The sequence below is a fragment of the Pantherophis guttatus genome, chromosome 2, assembly GCF_059756535.1.
Source record: "Pantherophis guttatus breed Tessera chromosome 2, ASM5975653v1, whole genome shotgun sequence".
Taxonomy (NCBI): domain Eukaryota; kingdom Metazoa; phylum Chordata; class Lepidosauria; order Squamata; family Colubridae; genus Pantherophis; species Pantherophis guttatus.
Genome location: NC_142064.1, coordinates 156,499,302 through 156,519,359, shown reverse-complemented (window position 1 = coordinate 156,519,359; position 20,058 = coordinate 156,499,302). Strand labels below are relative to the sequence as shown.

At 37.7% G+C, this 20,058-nt stretch overlaps 1 protein-coding gene across 1 annotated transcript in view; it reads left to right on the top strand.

Moving 5' to 3' along the window:
* Positions 1 to 19,805, top strand: part of RNF213 (ring finger protein 213) — a 123,318-nt gene extending 103,513 nt beyond the window's left edge. Inside the window, exons 55-67 of the mRNA XM_087887082.1 lie at positions 3,028 to 3,187; positions 6,480 to 6,654; positions 8,124 to 8,218; positions 9,483 to 9,734; positions 11,400 to 11,532; positions 13,595 to 13,675; positions 14,027 to 14,207; positions 14,303 to 14,504; positions 14,869 to 14,949; positions 15,307 to 15,504; positions 18,186 to 18,275; positions 18,383 to 18,561; positions 18,667 to 19,805. Coding sequence (XP_087743208.1) covers positions 3,028 to 3,187; positions 6,480 to 6,654; positions 8,124 to 8,218; positions 9,483 to 9,734; positions 11,400 to 11,532; positions 13,595 to 13,675; positions 14,027 to 14,207; positions 14,303 to 14,504; positions 14,869 to 14,949; positions 15,307 to 15,504; positions 18,186 to 18,275; positions 18,383 to 18,561; positions 18,667 to 18,826 — 1,987 coding nt within the window. The 3' untranslated portion in view covers positions 18,827 to 19,805. The remainder of the gene's footprint in view (positions 1 to 3,027; positions 3,188 to 6,479; positions 6,655 to 8,123; positions 8,219 to 9,482; positions 9,735 to 11,399; positions 11,533 to 13,594; positions 13,676 to 14,026; positions 14,208 to 14,302; positions 14,505 to 14,868; positions 14,950 to 15,306; positions 15,505 to 18,185; positions 18,276 to 18,382; positions 18,562 to 18,666) is intronic.
* Positions 19,806 to 20,058: the final 253 nt, after the last annotated feature.

The following is a 20,058-nucleotide window of genomic DNA, read 5'->3' as shown; positions in this document are numbered from 1 at the left end:
CTCCTGGCTTTCCAGGAATAACAGCAGGTTCTATACTGATATGATGATGCCGGTGGAAAGGACAGAAACGAATTCTTTTTTGTTCTGCTTTTCTTATTTTTTCCCCAGGATTTTAAGAATGGGAGTAGGAGTATTTGGGGATCAAATCACTCTTATTTTCTTTAGAGAAATAGGATCATTTGGTTCAGTGGTCAGTTGCCCCCGGTTCGCACCGGTTCTATAGAACCGGTAGTAAAATCGGCAGGAGGCTCCGCCCACTGATCCTGATGTGCTTGTGCAGAAGAGCGTGCACAGCTCCATTGCGAACCGGTAGTAAAGGTAAGTAGAACCCACCCCAGATTTGGTTGCCAAATTCATCAGTGCATGAATTTGGACAGAAGGTATAAAAGGGAGCAAGTTTATGTAGGCCACAGGTTGCTCATTCCTGCTGCAACTAATCTCCATTGGCATCATCCATTATCAACGGATTGTTTTTCTGGCAGGCAAGGGAGATCCTTCTCTTGCAGTCTTCCCAGGCGCTAAAATGCCTTCTGTCCAAAGCTGGATTTGCTTTTCACTCCCTTGGCATTAAAACAATCAGAACATGCTTGTCTCTTTTGACAGACTTTCTATTGTTAATGTAACATTAATTTTAGGAGTAATGTTTTTAACTATTTAGTTTCTGGGGTTTTTGTAAACAAAAAACCTACCTGCCTTAAATCCTTGAACAGAAAAGTGAAATACAAAGCTAATGAACTGCTATAAAATGTAAAATGATTCTGGGATTCTTTAGGAAACGTTATTATTCTTTTGTGAATTTTTGCAAGATTTTAGGCTTTTCTAGCTTACTAAATGTTCTAATTGTTAATGTAATTTTGGGGGCTCTGTATGTTACTTGAGGAGCAACAGTCAAAGTATTTTTTATATCCTCCAAAATGCCTTCCTTATGTGAAATGGGAAGCAACACTTAGGCACTTGATTTTTTCCCCTGTTTTATTGTTGTGGAAGGAACCATTCAGGACTGTAGATTTCTGCAGAGACAATTTATGCTCAGTCCAATCTGAGATAAAAGGTGGGGAGATTCCCCCCCCCATAAATTATTTGCTTATAGCAATTTTTTCAGATTATTTTCTGTCTCTGTGCTTGGCCATGGGATGGAATTGGGGAACAGTGATGAAATTGATGATCATCATCGTCATCTTCTTGGTCATATGACCCCCGTTTTCCTGTCATATAGGATAAAAAAAAAATTTTTTGTACACCCAAAGCAAGATGAAGTACCAAACGCTCCATTTTTAAGTTCGTTAGTCATTTGAACCCTCTTGCCTAACACCAAGTTTGCTGCCTTCATCACATTTTTAGGGTACAAGAAAAAATTGGTTTGAGGACTTTTACTAAATTTTATTTTTGCATCTTAATTATTTAGCTCCAGACTTCTTAATAATAATTACAGCAACCAACTACTTGTGCATTTCTTCTGTGTATCTCACACATCTCATTTAGATGCTGCTGAATGATTTATACTTCAGGAAGTCTGTACAGAGTAGTCAAGTGTATTTCTGCTTATTTTTTTGGCTCTACTAACTAGACCAACATGGGATAATGTAGCAATCACTGCTTTCAGATAGTATTTGATACCACCACCCATTTTTCTTTTCATGAATCAGGAATATAAGAACAAACTCAAAAGGGGAGGAGGGGAAATCTTTTCTTTTTCTGCCAATTGAAAAACCCCAAGGTCAGCATAAACCCATAATCTCATAATACATTTGGGGAAGCTTGGGCATTCTGAAGCAAGTTCCCCTACAATTGGTATCAAAGCTGTTTAAACAATTCGGAAAGTTTTAAAATTACAACAACAAAGAAAACCAGGGATCGCTGTTAGGGTGGGAAAAATAGAAATAGGTAGGTGCATCCAAGATACTAATGAAGTTTCTGGGAGAGAGTCAACTTTGACAAGAACTAGGGAATGTAGGTTAAGCGGACACTAAACAAAATCAAACCTTCATGTAATTCTCTCTGGTTACTCACTGCAGCTAGAAATTTCTGTGAGCTCAATTTCTTCCTGAGTCTTGAAAGAAATTATAGTGTGTTCCAAGGGGGAATCAAAAGAAGAAGTCTCCATTAAACTCCTGATTTGCTATCTAACATCAAGAGTGGCTAATCATTGTTTTCTAGAGAACTGAAGTTTTAGTTTACCAGTCATTGTGGATGTTTTTCTCTCTAACTGGAATATTTAGAATTCACACTGTTAGAGGTGCCTGTCACATCTCATTTTGAATTCGACAATATTAGCATGTAGATCAGAAGATAATCTGGACTGATTAGGAGTTTGTTGTTTCCCCTTTCTCCTGAAATTCCTCTGTATCTATTCCCTCATGAACCATCCCATCCCTGAACAAAACGAACAAAATGTTTAAGATGCTTGCAAGGATTAATTCAGTAGTCATATAATGTATTTTAATTTTGTTTGCAACAGTTCTTTAGAGAAAGTAAATACTGCTACAACTTTGTGTGTATTGCATAATATAAAGATAGTCCTCACAATTGAGCCCAAAATTATTGTTGTTAGCAAGACAGCTAAGTGAGTTTGGCCCCACTTTACAACTTTTCTTGCCACCGTTGTTAAGTGAATCATTATAGTTGTTAAGTTAGTAACAAAGTTGTTAAGTGAATTTGGTTTCCCATTGACTTTGTTAGTCAAAAAGTCACCAAAAGTGATCACATGACACTGGAACATTGCAACCATAATTAATATAAACCAGTTACCAAGCATCCGAATTTTGATAATGTAACCACGGGAATGCTGCAGCGGTTGTAAGTGTGAAAAATGGTCATAAGTCCCTTTTTTTGACTTACGTTGTAACTTATGCTTGATTTATGCTGTTGTAACTTCAAATAGTTACTAAATGAATGGTGATAAGTTGAGGACTACCTATATCTACCTAATTTTGGATGACAAATACTTAGTTATAATTCTCATTATCTGGAAATCATTGTAAAATAATAAGAAAAATGTGCAAATTTCCCTGTGTGATATCTTTGCAGCAATATTCAGGACAGGACACAAACAGGCCACGTACTTGGAGATCCTAGGAAAAGGAGTCCAGTGATCACATCGGAGAGGCAGTTGTCTCCAGCTGTCCTAATTCTGATTCGCTTGCTCACTCATTTGGCATTGCTTCTGGGAGCCTCAAATGATGCCCAGGTATTTTGTTTTGCACAAAAATTACAACTTACTTGCTTCTTTCTGAAATGCATTATACACAAACAGACAATGACTTTTCTAAAATGGAATTACTTGAAAAATCATGTTTTCTCAATATTATGAAAAGTAATAATTATAGGTGTTAAGAATACAAGGCCATAATACCATATTTCTCCATAAATAAAACCCAACCAAAAAATAACCCCTAGCGTGATTTGTCCTATGTTGATAATATAACCCGTACCTCAAAAATAAGATTCAGTTAAGATTGACAGCCAAATGGATGCATTTAGTACCGTATTTCCTCCCAAAATAAACCTAACTGGAAAATAAGCCCTAATGAGTCTTTTGGAGCAAAAATTAATATAAAACCCAGTCTTATTTTCTGGGAAACACGGGTAGTAGTCATGTTATAGTAATAGTACTAATTGTAAAGTAGCAACTTCATTAAAGCAGCATAACTACAATTAGGTATTTGATGATTATGGAGCATAAGACATCCTAGGTACTGCCACTGTTCCATGCATGCTTCAAAATTGCCATGAAGCGAAGTGGAGACCATGATCTTCTAGGGCCGACTTCAAACTTGGCAACTTTAAGATGTGCACATCCAGAATTCTCCAACCAGCATGTTTAGAGTTGCCAAGTTTGAAAAATACTGCTCTGGATGAAGTCTTATAGTTTCCTTTCCCTCAGATACTTGTGCTTCAGTTCTTCCACACTCATCCTATTTTCAAAAGTGGCCTGCATATTTCCATCTTATACCAGAATTAACTGCAAATGTGATTTGCTTACTTAAAGCTGTAGTTAGCTATTCTCTGTAGTTAGGGGCTGTAGGTAGCTATTCTCTGGCTTGCATTCTTGGCAAAAAGTATACAATCTGAAATGTCTGGGGTGTTTTTGTTTTTGATGTGAGTGTTCATTGCCCATAGAGAAATATTATTGATGTTTTAATAAAACGTTGAAAATAAAGTAATTTGCATTTCGGAACTCAATGAAAAATGTGATCATGAAGCATGTTCAAAATTATGTTTTTCACTCAATTCTAAAATACAGATTACTTTAGTTTCAGTGTGTTAATAAAAATATCAGTAAGACTTCTTTTTTTTTCTTTCTTTTTTTTGAAACAATTTTTTTTTATTTTTTATATTCAAACAACCAAACATTTCACGATCAATTATCATACATCATTTTATCCCCCCCTCCCCAATTCCCCCCCCAACTTCCCAGAGCAAAAACAGGATATAGCATTTAACATAAACTAAAATATGCTAACTATTACAGAATTCAAAACTCTCTCACACTTGTTTACTCCCCTTTTAAAAATTATACTTCAACCTTCCTTTTATAAATTCTCTTATCACATTTCACATTTGTAAAAAAAATAATAATCTTATTTTAAACATTTTAAAATCTCTTAATACATTAGCAGAACATTCTCCAAAATATAAATTTCAAAACTTTCAAAAAGTTATCCATTAAATTTTAAGTTATCCACCTTTAAGCTTCAATACTTTAAAACTACCATAAAATTCAGAAGTTATCCAACTTTAATTAAACCTTTTAACATCATGAGACAATCTCCAAAATATGACCAGTCTTTCTTTCTTTCTATATTTTTTCCAGTCCTTCTTCAATAATACATTCTTCTTCAGCATTGCTCCTCCCCCTGCTTTTATTTTTGAAAAAATTTTGGTTTGGAATTGTAGTTGGTATGTCTTAGGAATTCGGTCTCTTCTTGGAGTTGTTTCCTTTAATTTGAAGCCCCCATTTCGACTCTTACTGCATTTGTAGTCCATCAGTTTGTTCCTTATATATTGATTCTGTCTGTAGAGCCAAAACTTGTCAAAATATTTATCAACCTACAGTAAAGAGTCCTCTTGCTGTTTCTCAGTTAATTGAATGGAAGCCTCTTCCAAAACCTGTGTTTTTGATATAATAACCTCCATTTTAGCCCCAACAATGTCTCTTTTACCCTCCAAAGACACATCCTGATTAATTTCTTCCTCTTTTTCAGCCAGCAAGTCATTATTATTCCCCAATTTAAAATCTTGAATAGTTCTTTTAATTATCTGTCTTATCTCAGCAGTAAAAGATTTTAAAAAGTCTTTTAAGTCCTTCGCAGTCACTACTTGTAAGTTTGCTGACTCATATAGTCCATCTTTAATTTCAGCCATTTTTCAATTGTCTCTTTATGTTTGTATTAATTCAGCTATCAGGTCGTTAACTCCAATTATTTCCAGACAAATTAGGGATATAAGTTAGTTAAAATCAATGCCACAGTCTTTTCCAATCCACTTCCACTTTAAATCTTTTTCTTGAATAACCCGATAGCTTTAACAATGTTACTGATGTTAACAAGGACTTTCACTTATAAGTTTCATTTTTCACGCCCTAAGGCGCCATCTTTTTTTTAAAAACAGAGTTAGCGTACAATACTTGCATTTTTAGTCTCCTGGATTAACTCTGCCAGCATCCAAAATCCAAATTCTTTTTAATCCTTCTAGTTGCTTTGCTGGTGTGGTCGTGACGCTTCGGTCTGCTTTAAGCAGACTCGTCCCTGCTCCGGAGCTTTGAAGAACTTTCAGGGAGCTCTCAACCTGCAAACCCCAGGCTTAAAAAAAAAAGCCTGGGGGTCTAGGGGAGCTCTACCCAGACCCTTCTGCTCTTCTCTCCCCCTTTTCCCTGGGGGGGAGTTTTAAAGCCGCTAGACAGCTGATTTTCGCTGTTCTAGCAGCTGTACGGAGTCACAGGGCTGGAGCTCCTAAAAGGAGCTCCGTCGGCGTTACATGGAGCCACCGGAAGTCCAAAAAATATCAGTAAGACTTCTATCAGCAATGAGCACTGGCATCAAAAACAAAAAGACATATTAGATTGCATATTCTTTGCCAAGAAAGTAAGTCAGATGTTGGACTGGCACTGAAAAATCAAGTTTAAATCCATCTTCAGCCACAGAGTTCACTAAGTGATTCTCTATCATCCCAACCTACTTTTCAGTGTTGTTATTAGAGGAAAAAATGGAAGAGGAAGCCATGTTCTATGCCAGTTTGAGGTGTTGGGTAGAAAGATCAATAGATTGAATAAATCAATAGATTGAAAGAGTAGTGCTTGATTGTGGTAGCAAAAATTAAAGTCAAGAGAATTGTGGGGTCCCCTTATATAATAGTGATTTATTATTTTTAAGTTAAAGGGATATTTTTAAAATATTTGCTTAAGTACCTAGCTTTATGATTAAATGCTCATTCGCAAGTCATGTAGACAAAAATTCTGAATAGTTGGTTTTGTTGTTCAGTCTCTCTTGCAGATCATAAAACCACAGGTTCAGGATCCAGTAGACTTCTTGCTGCAACATATTGTTAAAGACTTTGAGCAGCTGATGAAGACTCTTGGGAAGAGTGCTGATGAAACCATTAATGTCGTCCATCTCATTCTGTGTAGCCTTTCCAAGGACCAACATGCAGGACAATGTAAGGACAGCAGCTTGCTGAATGTTGTTTACATTTAAAGACATAGGATTGCAGCACATTTTTTAATAATATACTTCAAAGCAGTGGTGAAATGTAAAATTTGTTACTACCGTTTCTGTGGGCGTGGCTTGGTGCGGGGGTAATGTGACTGGGTGGGCATGGCCAACTTTTTTTTTTTTTTTTTACTTTTAAAATCATTTTTTTCTACAGCCTTAAGAGGTGGCAGAAAAAAATGCTTTTAAAAGCCTCTGGCGATCAGGCAACTCAGTTGGAATCCTCAGAGGCTTTTAAAGGCATTTTTTTCCCTACAACCTCTTTGGCCAAAGAGGTTGTAGAAAAAATGCTTTTAAAACCCTCTGACGATCCCAGCTGAGCCGTGTGATCATCAGAGGCTTTTTTTTTTACTTTTAAAAACAGTTTTTCTGCCGAAGAGGTTGTAGAAAAAATGCTTTTAAAAGTAAAAAAAAAAAGTTTCTGATGATTGCATGGCTCAGCTGGGCATGGGGGAGCCCAGGGATTTTTGCTACCGGTTCTCCGAACCACCTGCCGCCATTGCTACTGGATCAGGCGATCCAGTCCGAACCGGGAGCATTTCACCCCTGCTTCAAAGGAACTGGGAGGACCAGTGACCAAGATGATTAAATATATCCATGAGAAATCACTGCAAGTGAGTGGTTGTCGTACTTGGCTTTTAACCTAATTTCATATGCTCATTTCATTAATTTAGAGGTGTTAGATAATTTATATCTGTCCAAAAAGTCTCTGATGATATGTCTTCATTAATCTGCATAATACTGTGTGATAATGGTTGTGATAATAAACAACAGTTAGCAGGGGGAAATAATGGTGTATTAAATTCACCCCCCAACATTTCTTTTTGCAACCCAGTAACTTTCATTCTTCGTTTTAAATCTTGAGCTCACTGAATTCCTATGTGGTTTCTTGTATAAGTTTGGAGAAATCACTTCTGCATCTGTAATTCAACTGTACATTGAAGTGTTTCACTGTGGAAAGAATATGTAGTCCATACAGAACACTTTATTTTTATTTATTTATTTTATTAGTCATATTTCTATGCCGCCCACTCTCCGAGGACTCTGGGAGGCTTACACCAAAGACAATATACTAAATAGCATATTGCCCCCAACAATCTGGGTCCTCATTTTACCCACCTCGGAAAGATGGAAGGCTGAGTCAACCTTGAGCCGGTGAGATTTGATCCACTGATCTACTGAACTAGCAGTCAGCTGAAGTAGCTGCAGTACTGCACTCTAACCACTGCGTCATCTCAGCTCACTTTGTACTACTCTCTTCTCACAATAGCAATATAAGGAAGAAAACAGGTTTATTTTATTTCAGAAATTAAGATAGACCCCCTCCAAAAAATCTAGGATTTTTTTTTCCTGAATCTAAGAAGCAAAATAACTGGCTAGTTGGGGGGCCAAATAAATGCAATAAATCTTTTGCAGGGCCAGTACATTTTAACAGTCAGCTTACCATCAAAGAGCACAGAAACAATTGGGAAGCAAGTGTTGCACAGACCATTATTCTACCTGAACTAAAGGTAAAAAAAAAAAAAATGCTTGTGTCTTTGTCTCTGTCTGTCTGTCTGTCTGTCTCTCTCTCTCTCTCTGTGTGTACACATACTAACCCACAAAAGAAGCCAGGCTGAATTTAAAATTAAAGTAGGTTTTATATGCTCTGTAACGTATAAAAAGTGACACTGGGCAAAATGTGGTTAGACATAAGAAAAACTATGTTTTTTCTTGATGCTGTAGACACAAAGCCTGTTGGCAATACCGTCTTGAATCTATACATCATATTAATGGTATATAAGGCTATTAGTTGGGCCTCTATCATGTGTTATATTAGCAGCGTGTAATACCAATTGCTAGAAAACCAAGAAATTGCTACTATCTTTATCTTCCTGAATGATCTGAAAAAAGCAAGGTATTAATTAGTTCTGTTTAATGAATTAAACCTCATGCTTGTGAGGTTTTGCTCATTGGTTTTTGAGTATACTTCCTGCCAACGGGAGAGGGCTGACATATCCACCATTTTAACCTTCCTCCAATCTTATACTTAAGAACGAATCTATACAGCCTTGCATAGAGGCAAATTCAACATCCTCATGATAACTCTAGTGTTTGGGTTGAACTCCAGAAATTGTATAGAGCTGGGTTCCAGGTCACAAACAGACATGGAAGATAGTGTGACAGGCTCCCAAGAACAACACATGGAATTAATTCTCATTAGTTTCCTTTATTGTTCTTCACCTATAGACAGAATTTTGCCAGACTAAAGCAACTATCTCCATAACTACAGATATATGCTATATATCTGTAGAGCATTCCCTATATACCCCAAGAATGAGGTTTTTTTTTAACCCTCTTCCTGCCAGCTAAATTTTTACAATCTCTGCTGCTTGTTTGCCCTTTGGAAAACAGCCCTAGACTATGTTCCCCCAGATATTGAAACAGCTTTTGTATATTTACCTTATCATGGTTTTAGTTTCTTAGCTCGATTTCCGAGAATTGTGGAAAAGCTGACTTTTCATATAGCTCTTATTCAGAATGGTGATCTATGAGACACATTTCAAAACCACGTTTTTTGAACTGTAGCTTTTAAGAAATTATCATTCAGCTTTTGAAAGCTCTTTATATTTGAATTAAGAAAATAACCAAGGTCAGTCACTCAAGTTATCATTACAGTTTGTACAGATTCCTGGGTGAATTCTATGATTCCGATATTGCTTTTCAAAAATTGTTTTTATGCACTCTGTTTTTATGATGCCTTTCACACACGTGCCATCCATGTTTTCTAAACAGCTTTTGGATAAAGCACTTCTGGATTTGAATAAACAAATCAGTGAAGATGAAAGACGTTCTTCCAACCCTGTAGTGAAAATTGTTTACGGGGACCCTGCAGTCTTTCTGTCCCGTCTTCCTAAGGACAGTGCTATACACTCCTCCCGGATATGGAGTTGCAAGAAGAGGATCTCAGTCGAGCACCTGGCTCACATCGTCCAACAGAAAGGTGGCAAGGATACTGTGCCCATCTTGCAAAAATTTTTGGAAAAGGTGAGCATGCCAATATCTTTGCCAGTGGTCATGTCACGTGAAACAGAAAATATGCAATGCTGGAACCTAGTTGTTAGCTGCTTGTCCTAATTAATTCCTCAACACAAAAACTTGTGTCTGCCTTCTCTTTTTGCTTGAGTTTTATTAACGTAGCCTCTTTGATCTAGGAACAGAAATTCTTTGTCAACTGCTTGTCAAAAGTTGAGCTACATCAAACTGTGCAGAAACTTTGAAATATTAACATTACAGCTGCAACATAAGGAACCTCTGTGCTGGTGTTTCTATAGCACTGTCATCCAGAGACCCAAATCTATTCTAAACTTTGAAGGTGCCGAGTCCTGTCAGATTTAAATCAAGCTAGTGTTTTTTTGTTTTTTTTAATTCATGCTTGCACATGTGAAACTAATAGTGAAACTTAATGGCAGGGTTGCTTGATCATTTAGTTGCTAATCCAACTGCTTTCTGGATCATCCTTTGGATCAAGTACTTACTGCACAGAAATTGGTTGTTTTGCCCTTGTAGCAGGAATGGGCAGGAATAAACTAAATCACAGAATTATTTCTTTTAATTGGATGTGGTGGTGGGAGAAATTATTGTTGCCTTGTTTTCGATTAAGAGGGGAAAAAATGACATGTTAATTGCATGTGAATCTTTAGGTTGTGTGCATCAAGCATACAGTTGAAAATAAATCAGCAGTCTTGGCTACTATCTTTTAGTAGAAAGAAAGAAAGAAAGAAAGAAAGAAAGAAAGAAAGAAAGAAAGAAAGAAAGAAAGAAAGAAAGAAAGAAAGAAAAAAAAATGTCTTATTAGGTCCAGCTCTTTCTTGAGAGTGAGGATCAACATCAGAAATAATATTACGTTATTAAAGTCGAATCAGTATAAAAATTACTGCTCAAGAGATTTATTTACAAATATTGCACATTCTCCAGTGCCCATCTTAATGTTGTCCAAGCCCATGCAGAGTTGCTCAAGCAGGGGGTTGGACTAGAGGACCTCTAAATTTCCTTCCAGCCCTGTTATTCTATGTTCAGAAGGGTTTTAAATTCACTTGTTCTCAACCACATTAAAATGCAATGTGTATCTTCTGGCTAAAAAGAATTTCAAATCTAAAAGGAAGGGTTGAGGGCTGGGTTACCAGTTGATTGCTTTCCCAAAGGTAGAATAAGGATAGAAAAAGGAACAATCAGTATTTGTTTTGATGAAGTATAAGAGCGAACAAGTTTATGTCTGAAATACTACATCTGTTGATGATGCAGTAGCTACTTATTACCACACACCTTTCTAAATTATTTATAATTGGGTAATTGTCAACAATACTACTTTTCCAGCTTCATGGACGTTTTGAGGATTTTTCAGAACAGAAAGTGAATATCTATAAATATTGATTTATAGTTGATCTGTTAATACTGATACAATCTTATCCATGTGCAAAATGAGGAGCACATGCCCCCAATGCTGTCCTACTTTTGAGAGAACCAGATTTCATGTATGTTTGTGTGTGTGTGTGTGTGTGTGTGTGTGTGTGTGTGTGTGTGTGTAAACTAAACGTATACAAACTGAATGTGTAAAGCATATATGGTGTTCTTTCTTGACAGTTACCTTGTATTCATCCCTAAAGACTCAGCTTCTGCTTTCTGCTTTGACCTTTTCTGCTCCATTTTTAGGAAGCTGAATTGAGGCAGGTGAAATTTCTGCCAGAAATTCTTGCTCTGCAGAAAGACTTGGTGAAGAGATTTCAGAACATCTCAGAAATTGAACATCGCACAATTGAAGATTTTCTCAGCAGTTTTTCCTCAGGTGAGATTCTCCCTTGCTCTCTGGTTAGATAGCAAAGCATAAGAGCATTAAAGTATTTACTTAGCTACCAAGCATATTTAGAAAACAAAGGTGTTTAGCTAATTGGAGAGTATTAATCTGTGCAAAGTCTGTGCTTGGAAAACATTTGCAAGTCTCAGTGAGGAAAGGGATGGAAGATGGGATCAATTACACCCTCTTTCTTAACCAATTTTGTTGTATACATGATGTACAATGACAATAAAGGCTATTATTATTATTTCCACATGCAAAAAAGCCAGTTGTTCTGAGCTTCCCTCTCTTTGCAGAAAAGGGATGCTTTGATACAGATACAATAGCAATAGCACTTAAACTTACATGCCGCTTCGCAATCTTTACAGTCCTCTCTAAGTGGTTTACAGAGTCAGCATTTTTCCCTCAACAATCTGGGTCCTTATTTTACCGACCTCGGAAGGATGGAAGGCTGAGCATGCCCTTCTTCCTTCTATATGGAAGACAGCTTTTGAGGGCATCCAGGAGCTGGGTTCATAAAAAAGGGCTTCCCCTGCCAGAAGCCTCCCTGCTGACCCCAAGTGGCCTTTTGAGGGTTTAAGGGTTTAAGGAAGGAAAAGCCTGGCTTTTGGGCCAATGATGCCCCATATTTTTTTTTATCAACTTGATTCCTGGCACAAATCATTTAAATTTGCCTTTTCTTCATTTCCATGTTCTGTGAGACTACATCACCAGGACTGATGCAACCTAGATAAAAAAAAAACTAGTATTTTGAAAATTCTCATTCAATGTGGGAACCAGATGCATAAATCCCTCCTCTCCATTTGGCAGTCCTCCCCTTAGGACAAGTTATTAAATGAGAGCCAAAGGGCTGCCTGCTGAGAGGAGGGGAACTCCTCCCTTGGGCTGCAAAACTGGAGCACAGATCCTGAAGGTCTTGACCTCCACTTCTGCAGCTTTTTGGAAGAATTCTCTTCCCCACATGAAAGGGAGGGGAACTCTTCTGAAGAGCTGCAGAAACTGGTCAGATCGCAAAAGTTTGTAGATTCTTAAAGAAGTTCTCCTCTGTGCATAAAAGGGAGAGTAACTCCTCCAAAGAGCTACCAAAACTGAGTTTATCTATTGAGCCCCATTTCTGCAGCCACTCAAACGAGTTCCCCTTTGCACAGAGAGGCAACCCAAAGGTGGAGAAATGAAGCTCAGATCCTGAAGATCCCAATTCTGTTCCTGCAGCCAGCCAGAGCAGTTCTCTTCTGCACATGGAAGGAAGATGAATTCGTCCAGCAGACTGCAGAAATGAAGCTTGGATCTTCAGGATCCAAGCTTCGTTTCTGCAGTCCACCACAGAGGTTCCTTTTTGCACAGAGATGGTAATGGGAGGAGTCCTGTGGCAGTCTGTATAAATGAAGGTTGGATCCTGAAGATCCAAGCTTTGTTTCTGCAGCTTACTGCAAGAGTTCCCTTCCACTCATGGAGGGAAATTGCTTGCCCTCCTTCAGCTGGCAGATCTAGCATTCTGTCCGCTTAACAACTTGCATAGTTGCTTAATGACTGCAACTGGGAGAGCAGAAATTGCAGTTGTTGAGAGAAAGGTGTGCAGGTGTCTCAGTTAATGACCAATTTGTTCAGTGACCAAGATTCTGGTTCCCATTGTGGTCATAAATGGTAGATCTACCATTTGGTAGATCTACCATAAATCTACCATAAATGGTAGAGCTACCAGTAGATCATACCTAGGGATAATGACTTTCACTTCATCCTGTTACGATGGTTAGGCACATTCTCTTTCTGAAGAATATATTAATTAAATTAAACCTTTGAGTTAGATATCTCAGAGCTACTAGGGTATAGAATATAGAATAACAGAGTTGGAAGGGACCTTGGATCATAGGGGTTGTCAGGGATTAAATAATAAGTGTGACTGATAGCCACAAGGAATGATGTGGTATCTTGGGCTGGATAGAATTTAGCCTGCTGCAGCAGAGTTCCTTTTATTATCTCATTTTTTAAAATCAGAAAGCAATACATTTTGGCTTTTTCCATCTGTTTTTACTATGTTTCTTGCGTCCTCTAGGTGTCAGGTTACAAATGAAAGGCAGAGTGGAAAAATTTCTGGATGTGTGGAACAAACTCAGATTATCCATAGAAACAAATGGTGAGACTCAAGTTTACTTTATCAGTCAAACCAAATGGCAGCAATAAGGGATTCCTCAATACTACCAAAAGAAAAAGAAACCCATGTTGTATTATCTTTGACTGGCCTACAAACTCTAGCCCATAAAGCAGAAGCTGTAGCTCTCTAGAATTTGCTGACCTCGTGCATCCCTGATTATTCGCCATGCAGTTAGGGTGGGGAGGGGGGGGGGACACTGAAGGAATTGTACTTCAGCAATATCGGGGGGCACATGTGATGGCAATAAATCATTATATAAGCCAGAAGTTATCCAAAACTAAAATGGAGTATTCAACAGTAAGATGGTGCCTCTGGCTTCCTTCTCCCCTGCAGGTGAAATTAAGCTTCCTAAAGATTATTGCAGTATGGACCGCACTGTGAAAGATCCATTTGAAATCCTTTTGCCTCGCCGGAGAGATCTAGGCCTTTGTGCCACTTCCTTGGTCAGCTACCTCATTCAGTTGCACAATGATTTCATCAACACCATAGCAAAGGATTCAGTGGATGCCAATAGGTACACAGTTCTCAGTTCTCCCTGCAGCTGACAGATACTGCTGAATAAACAGCACAGTTGGTTTTTTCTACTTTTTCCTTCTTACTTCTCAACAGATACTCTGTCAGCCCTGCTGAAGTGGCTGATCTGCACATGATCAGTTATGAAGTCGAAAAGGATTTGATCCCAATCATTCTGTCCAACTGCCAGTATAGCATGCAGAAAGGAGGAGAGGCCCTGCAGGAATTCGACCTGGAAAAAATTGAGCAGCAAGTTATCAGTAGATTCCTACAAGGGAAGCCCAAAATCACATTGCAGGTACATGCATTGTGACCATATTTTCTTGGGGGGAAAAATAAAGGACAAACCTGAAAAGGGGGGTAGGGAATCTGAAAAAGGTACATCAGAATTAAAAAAAGATTATTGTATATGTTCATAATTTTGCTTTACAGAAGAAAATTCAAGAGCAAAACCAAGAAAACAAGCAAATATAAAGGACAGCTTTCTGAAATACAAAAGTGTTCTTTTTAATAAGGGATATACGGGGACCGTCATTATGCACCATAGAAACTTGATGTAACTAGTTAGTGTTCTGGAGCTTGTGAGATCAAACTGCTAGTCCAGAAGATACTCTTAAAAAGAACTGCTGACCAAGCATATGCTTTGTTCCCTTTCTTAATAGGGCATACCCACACTGATACACAGATATGACCAAAATTATGAGCATCTATTCAGCAATATCAAGACAAAGCTGGAAACTCAGGTGAGCTTTCAAAAAGAGGAAAAGACAAGCAAATCTCACTATCATTCCACCTGGTGCTTATTTACTTGATTGTAAACCACAAGGTGCTCAATACGCATTGCTTATAGGAAGTTTACTGTTTACTGTTCAGTTGAAGTAATTTTATCTATCCAACGTTACAGATTCCTGGGAGTTTTAGTTATTACTTTGTAGGGGAAAATTTTTTGGTATTGAGATTGAGCAATGGTGAAAGCAGCAGCTTGCTTTAATATGTGTGTAGTTATTTGGAGGCCATGAAGAGGTGCCAGATGGCATGTGCCTTTGTAGAAAAATGCGCCAGGAATGAATGCTGGTTGATCTTATCTCCTTATGTTACAGAGCTCCCTTTCAAATTCTAAAATGGGCATGATCAGAGGGGACTTGGTGTCGTACAGTGACATCTGTGAGGCACTCTCGGTCACTGAAATTATTTTAGGATTCCTGGCTACAACTGGAGGTGACTCACATATGACTTTGACTGATTACACGGAAAATGTCCTGCAGATGAGCAATCAGATAAGTCTTCCGGTGACGAAGGTGAGTGCAGGGGATCAGGCTCATCTTTCATCTCTGTAAGATAAAGAGAAAAGCCAGTGAGGATGAGGCTATATACTGTATGCATAGCTCAGACTGAGAAAAGTAGCTGATGATATTTTCCTCACTTAGTTCAGATCTCTAGTGTTTTAATCACCAAAGAAAGTTTCTAAGCATGTTCGTGAGTGGTAAATATCGGTCGTCTTGAGATTATAGTACATATTTATCCTTTTAATTGGACTGTGCTTTGGTAGTATTTGGGTGGTGGAAAGGAAAAGCATAGTACAACTGGAGAGACTAAAAAGATCCCCGATGGATCAAGTAAGTGCATTTCAAACAGGTGATTTACTTAAAAGCAGTTTATAAGTAAAAGAAATGCATTCCGCTGTTTTTACTGGCAGCCAGTGGCCATCACCACATCTTATAGTAGTACTTTCTAGGATTTATTAGGCAAATTTCTAGGTTGACCAATTATAACAACTATAAGTGGCTTAATGTATCTGGACATAAAATAAAGAATAAAACCCAAAAGATGAATCATCAGAGGAAACAGTAGAGATAAAAACCCTTCCTCAACAGAGACAAAAACCAACACTCCCTCTCACCAAGCACCCTAACCTAATGCCTTGGGGGAAGAGCCATGTTTTTAATGCTTTTTTAAACGTTGGCAAGGTGGTATTCATACACATCTCTTGAGGGTTGCTGTTTCAGAGGGTGGTGTCCTGATAAAGAAGGCTTACTTCCCAAGTGCTGCTAGATGACTTTGTTTAACTGGCAGACCCAAGAATCAGGGTGGATTTGATTTAAATCGAGTTGATTTAAATCACAATTTAAATCATGATTTAAATCACTAGTAAAAAGGCTTGATTTAAATCAACTCGATTTAAATCATAATTTTTAAAGAGCAACTGTCATTTATTAAAATAAATTCGATAAAAATCAAAAAAATCCGATTAAAATAAAAAAAATCTGATTTTTTTGATTTTTTTTTTTTAAATCATTGATTTTTATCCACCCTGCCAAGAGTGAACCAACTGTCATAGGAGACAGAAAGCTCCTCAGATAAATGGGCCCTATGCTATGTAGGATTTTAAGGTGACAACCAACATCTTAAGTTGCACTTGGAAGCCAAGTGGTGGCCAGTTCACAAAACATGGGTGTTACATGGGCGTAGCATACTTGCCCATCACTATTTGTCTCATTGCAGTCAGGACCAGCTATAGCTTACAAATAGAGTACCGCTCTATGTAGAGACATTGCAGTAATCCATCTATGAGGTGACCAAGGTACGGTTATAAGATCACACAACTATGCCTTACAAACTTTGTAACTAAAGTATGGTTGTAAGAAGGGCCCTCCTAGTCCAAGAAGAGATACATCTAGTGCCCAAGATGAACCTCTGTGAAGGCCCTCCTAACTATCTGCTCCTCCAGGGGAGTTGTGAGACCAGGAGCCCCAAATTATACACCAGACCGCGATAAAGATTGTGCAGTCCCATTCTTGGCAGAAGATGGAAGATCCTCCACATTAGAGGCCCAAACACTCCTTTGTCTTGCTAGGATTGAACCTGAGCTTGTTCCTCTTGAATCAAAATCACTCAGCCTCTGGGTAACAGGTCACAATGTCAGCAGCATCACTTGACTAGCCCAGGGACAAGAGGCGTAACTTGAGTATCACCAGTGTATTCATGATGCCTGACCCTGACTCAGCAGCCTCGTATAGATGTTAAATAGAAGGATTGAGAGCATTGAGCTCTGAAGGGTTGAATCATGAGTTCTATCATTGTGAGAAAGGAAAGAGTTTCCATACCATGCAATTTTATATATCTCTGTGTTTGCCTGGTTGTGCAACAGAACATTTTACTTCAAAATGGTTTACATGTGAATTTTCATTAAATGGCCCATCTTAAATTCAAAGCTGGGCTTTTGAGTGCAAAACAGTGTGCAGATCATTTTCAATTATTGATGAAATGCTTTAAGGTTGAAATACGGATGGTCTGAAATTCTGTTCCAAAGTCAAACACGATTCAGGAAAACACCATTTCACAATTGGAATAGTTTCAGATTTCAAGATAGGACACATCACTAAGTTAATATTTGAAATATTTCAAAGCAAAATATTTTGTGCACCCTGGCCTCTAATTTTTTTATTATATATATTTCTGCTTCAATATTTTAATTAGTCCTACTTTTTAAAAAGTCTACTTCTTTGTCCCTAGAAAACTGCTACCTTTAGCAGCTGGAACATCGTTACAGTCACCTAGAAAAACCCCTTTCCATTGTAATAATTACCTAGACAAACCCATTCCCAGGATAGCCCTAGACTGGGCCAAGATACTGTGGTGCCACAGATGTAACCCAAAATGTACAATCTAGGTTCCCTTGAATTATAAGGTGTTGAGAGGCAATTGTTAGTGCAGAATGTGTGTTGTGGTTTAGTGTCAACTGTCTCCATACAAGAATTGTTTGGTGTTGTGCTGCATAGAATTTACATGAAAAATGTTGGCAAGCGCTCTTCTCATTATTAAAAGATTTCTAGAATAAATTTATCAGAAAAGTTTATATTAATGTTTTATTTAATTACCTAGCCTTCCATGAATGCCATTTAGAATTATGTTTTTTATCATTTGCAAAAAAATAAAATTTTTATGTTTGTGTGATTGTGTATGTATGTGTTCCTTTTAGGCACTGAGCCGATGTCAGCTAAAGCATGCCATTTCATTGTGGCAGCTCCTTTCTAGTCATAAATCAGAACAGCTGCTGTATTTGAAAAAGGTAGGATGTGGGATATGGATGTGCTCACCAGACATTTCTTACCAGTTTTCTCTCTCCTCCCCACATAACCATTTCTGTCCGTCTCTTCCTCATAATGTTTTATCCAGGATCCTTTTGGAGAGATCAGTGCAGCCTATAAAGAGACACTCACAGAGGATAGTATCGATCTTCTCAAAGTTTTCCTCACTCAGTCAGGGTTGGAGCCCTTCCTTCAAGAGTTGCATGAAATGATCATGCTGAAATTGAAACATGCCAAAGTTGGAGAAGAGTACAATCCTACATGGGGGTAAGAGTGTGAGCAGCCCAATCCTTTTGGTTTTTAAAGTGAAATACATCCTGTTTTGCAGGGTATCTTACCGTTTTGGGCTTATTGTTTTTCCTTTTTTCCCAGCCTGAAAGATACACTTTTTCCATATCTTGAAGGAAAAGGTAGCAGTGAGCTTCAAGACTTGTATGAGGTGTTCCCAGAAGATATCCTGGTTTCCCAGTGTATCGCTGCCTGGAAAATAGCTGCTGCTCTTAAACGGGGTGGATGTGGTCCAGGAAATTAATCCATATATTTTTCCTCTCTCCCTCCATTCACTGATGAGTGGAGCAGTGTATTTAATTGCTGGGTTTTCTTTATATTTATACAAAAAGAAATGAAGGAGATACACTTAAGGTGATCCTAAATTAAAGAATCAGGTGCTAAATGTGAATAGTGATGCACACACAAAGGAATTATTGCTTTAGATAATGAAGGATTTCTAGTAATACACGTTGGATAAGTACACTGCAGTCAAAGGAAAGTATTTTCATTGTTAGATTTTTAAAAGGACCATGTAACGTCTATAACTTTGGCTTTATAGACTTCATTATAAACTTTCCTCTTTAATCTGTTTAGAATTGGCAGGGACAGAGAAACAATCTTCTTTCCTTCAACTTCCCTGGATTTTCTAAATGCTACCAGTTATTTTTTTTAAATCAGGGACATAATTTCTCATACACTAAATTGTCTACTTGTCTGAGACTAGATATCTGAGCAAGTGGTTAGCATCAAGCAAATATGTAAGTGAACCATCCCAATCATGTTTACTGATAGTTTGAAATAGGCTATGAGGTTGCACTTCCTTTGATTTACTGAGTTTTTTTTCTAAGAAGCTGTGGAAATTAGTATTTTTCCTGTTTAAAGATGCTCTTGTGAGATAAAGACCAGTATGTACTGATAGTTTTTAGCTGCCAGAGAAATATGTATTTAAATAGTTCTATTCTTAGTTTTGATAGTTAATTGACATTTGTACTATTAGGCATTAGACATTGCCATTCCAACCCTCTCTAGAACTTAAAAAGAAACGGAGCTTGTGTTCTTCATTCAATTGTGCCAGGATGATGTCTTAATACAGATTGCTGTACTGCCAGAGAACAGAGTATGCCTTGACTTATTTTTTTCAGTATTCAAAAATTGCAATTTATAAAATCTACTTTCTAGTCTTTTTTTTAAATAAAGTCCTTTTTTTTAATAAAAAGTTTAATAAAAGTCCTTGTTACAAAAGTGTTCAGACTGTGTCCCTTATTCCTTTCTATAGCACCTTGCAATTATATCACCTTTCTTAAGCTGGAGAACATAACAGTTTGGTTTTACTACTTGTCATTTAGTTAATTGACATTTAGCAAGTCACCAAGCTAAAACCATTAACAATTTTACCACAGATGTCTTCGAAACAGGGAGCTTTAACCCACATCTCGTGGGTGCTATGTGAATTATAATCCATGAACCATAGATTCAGTTTGTTCAGAGACAGGA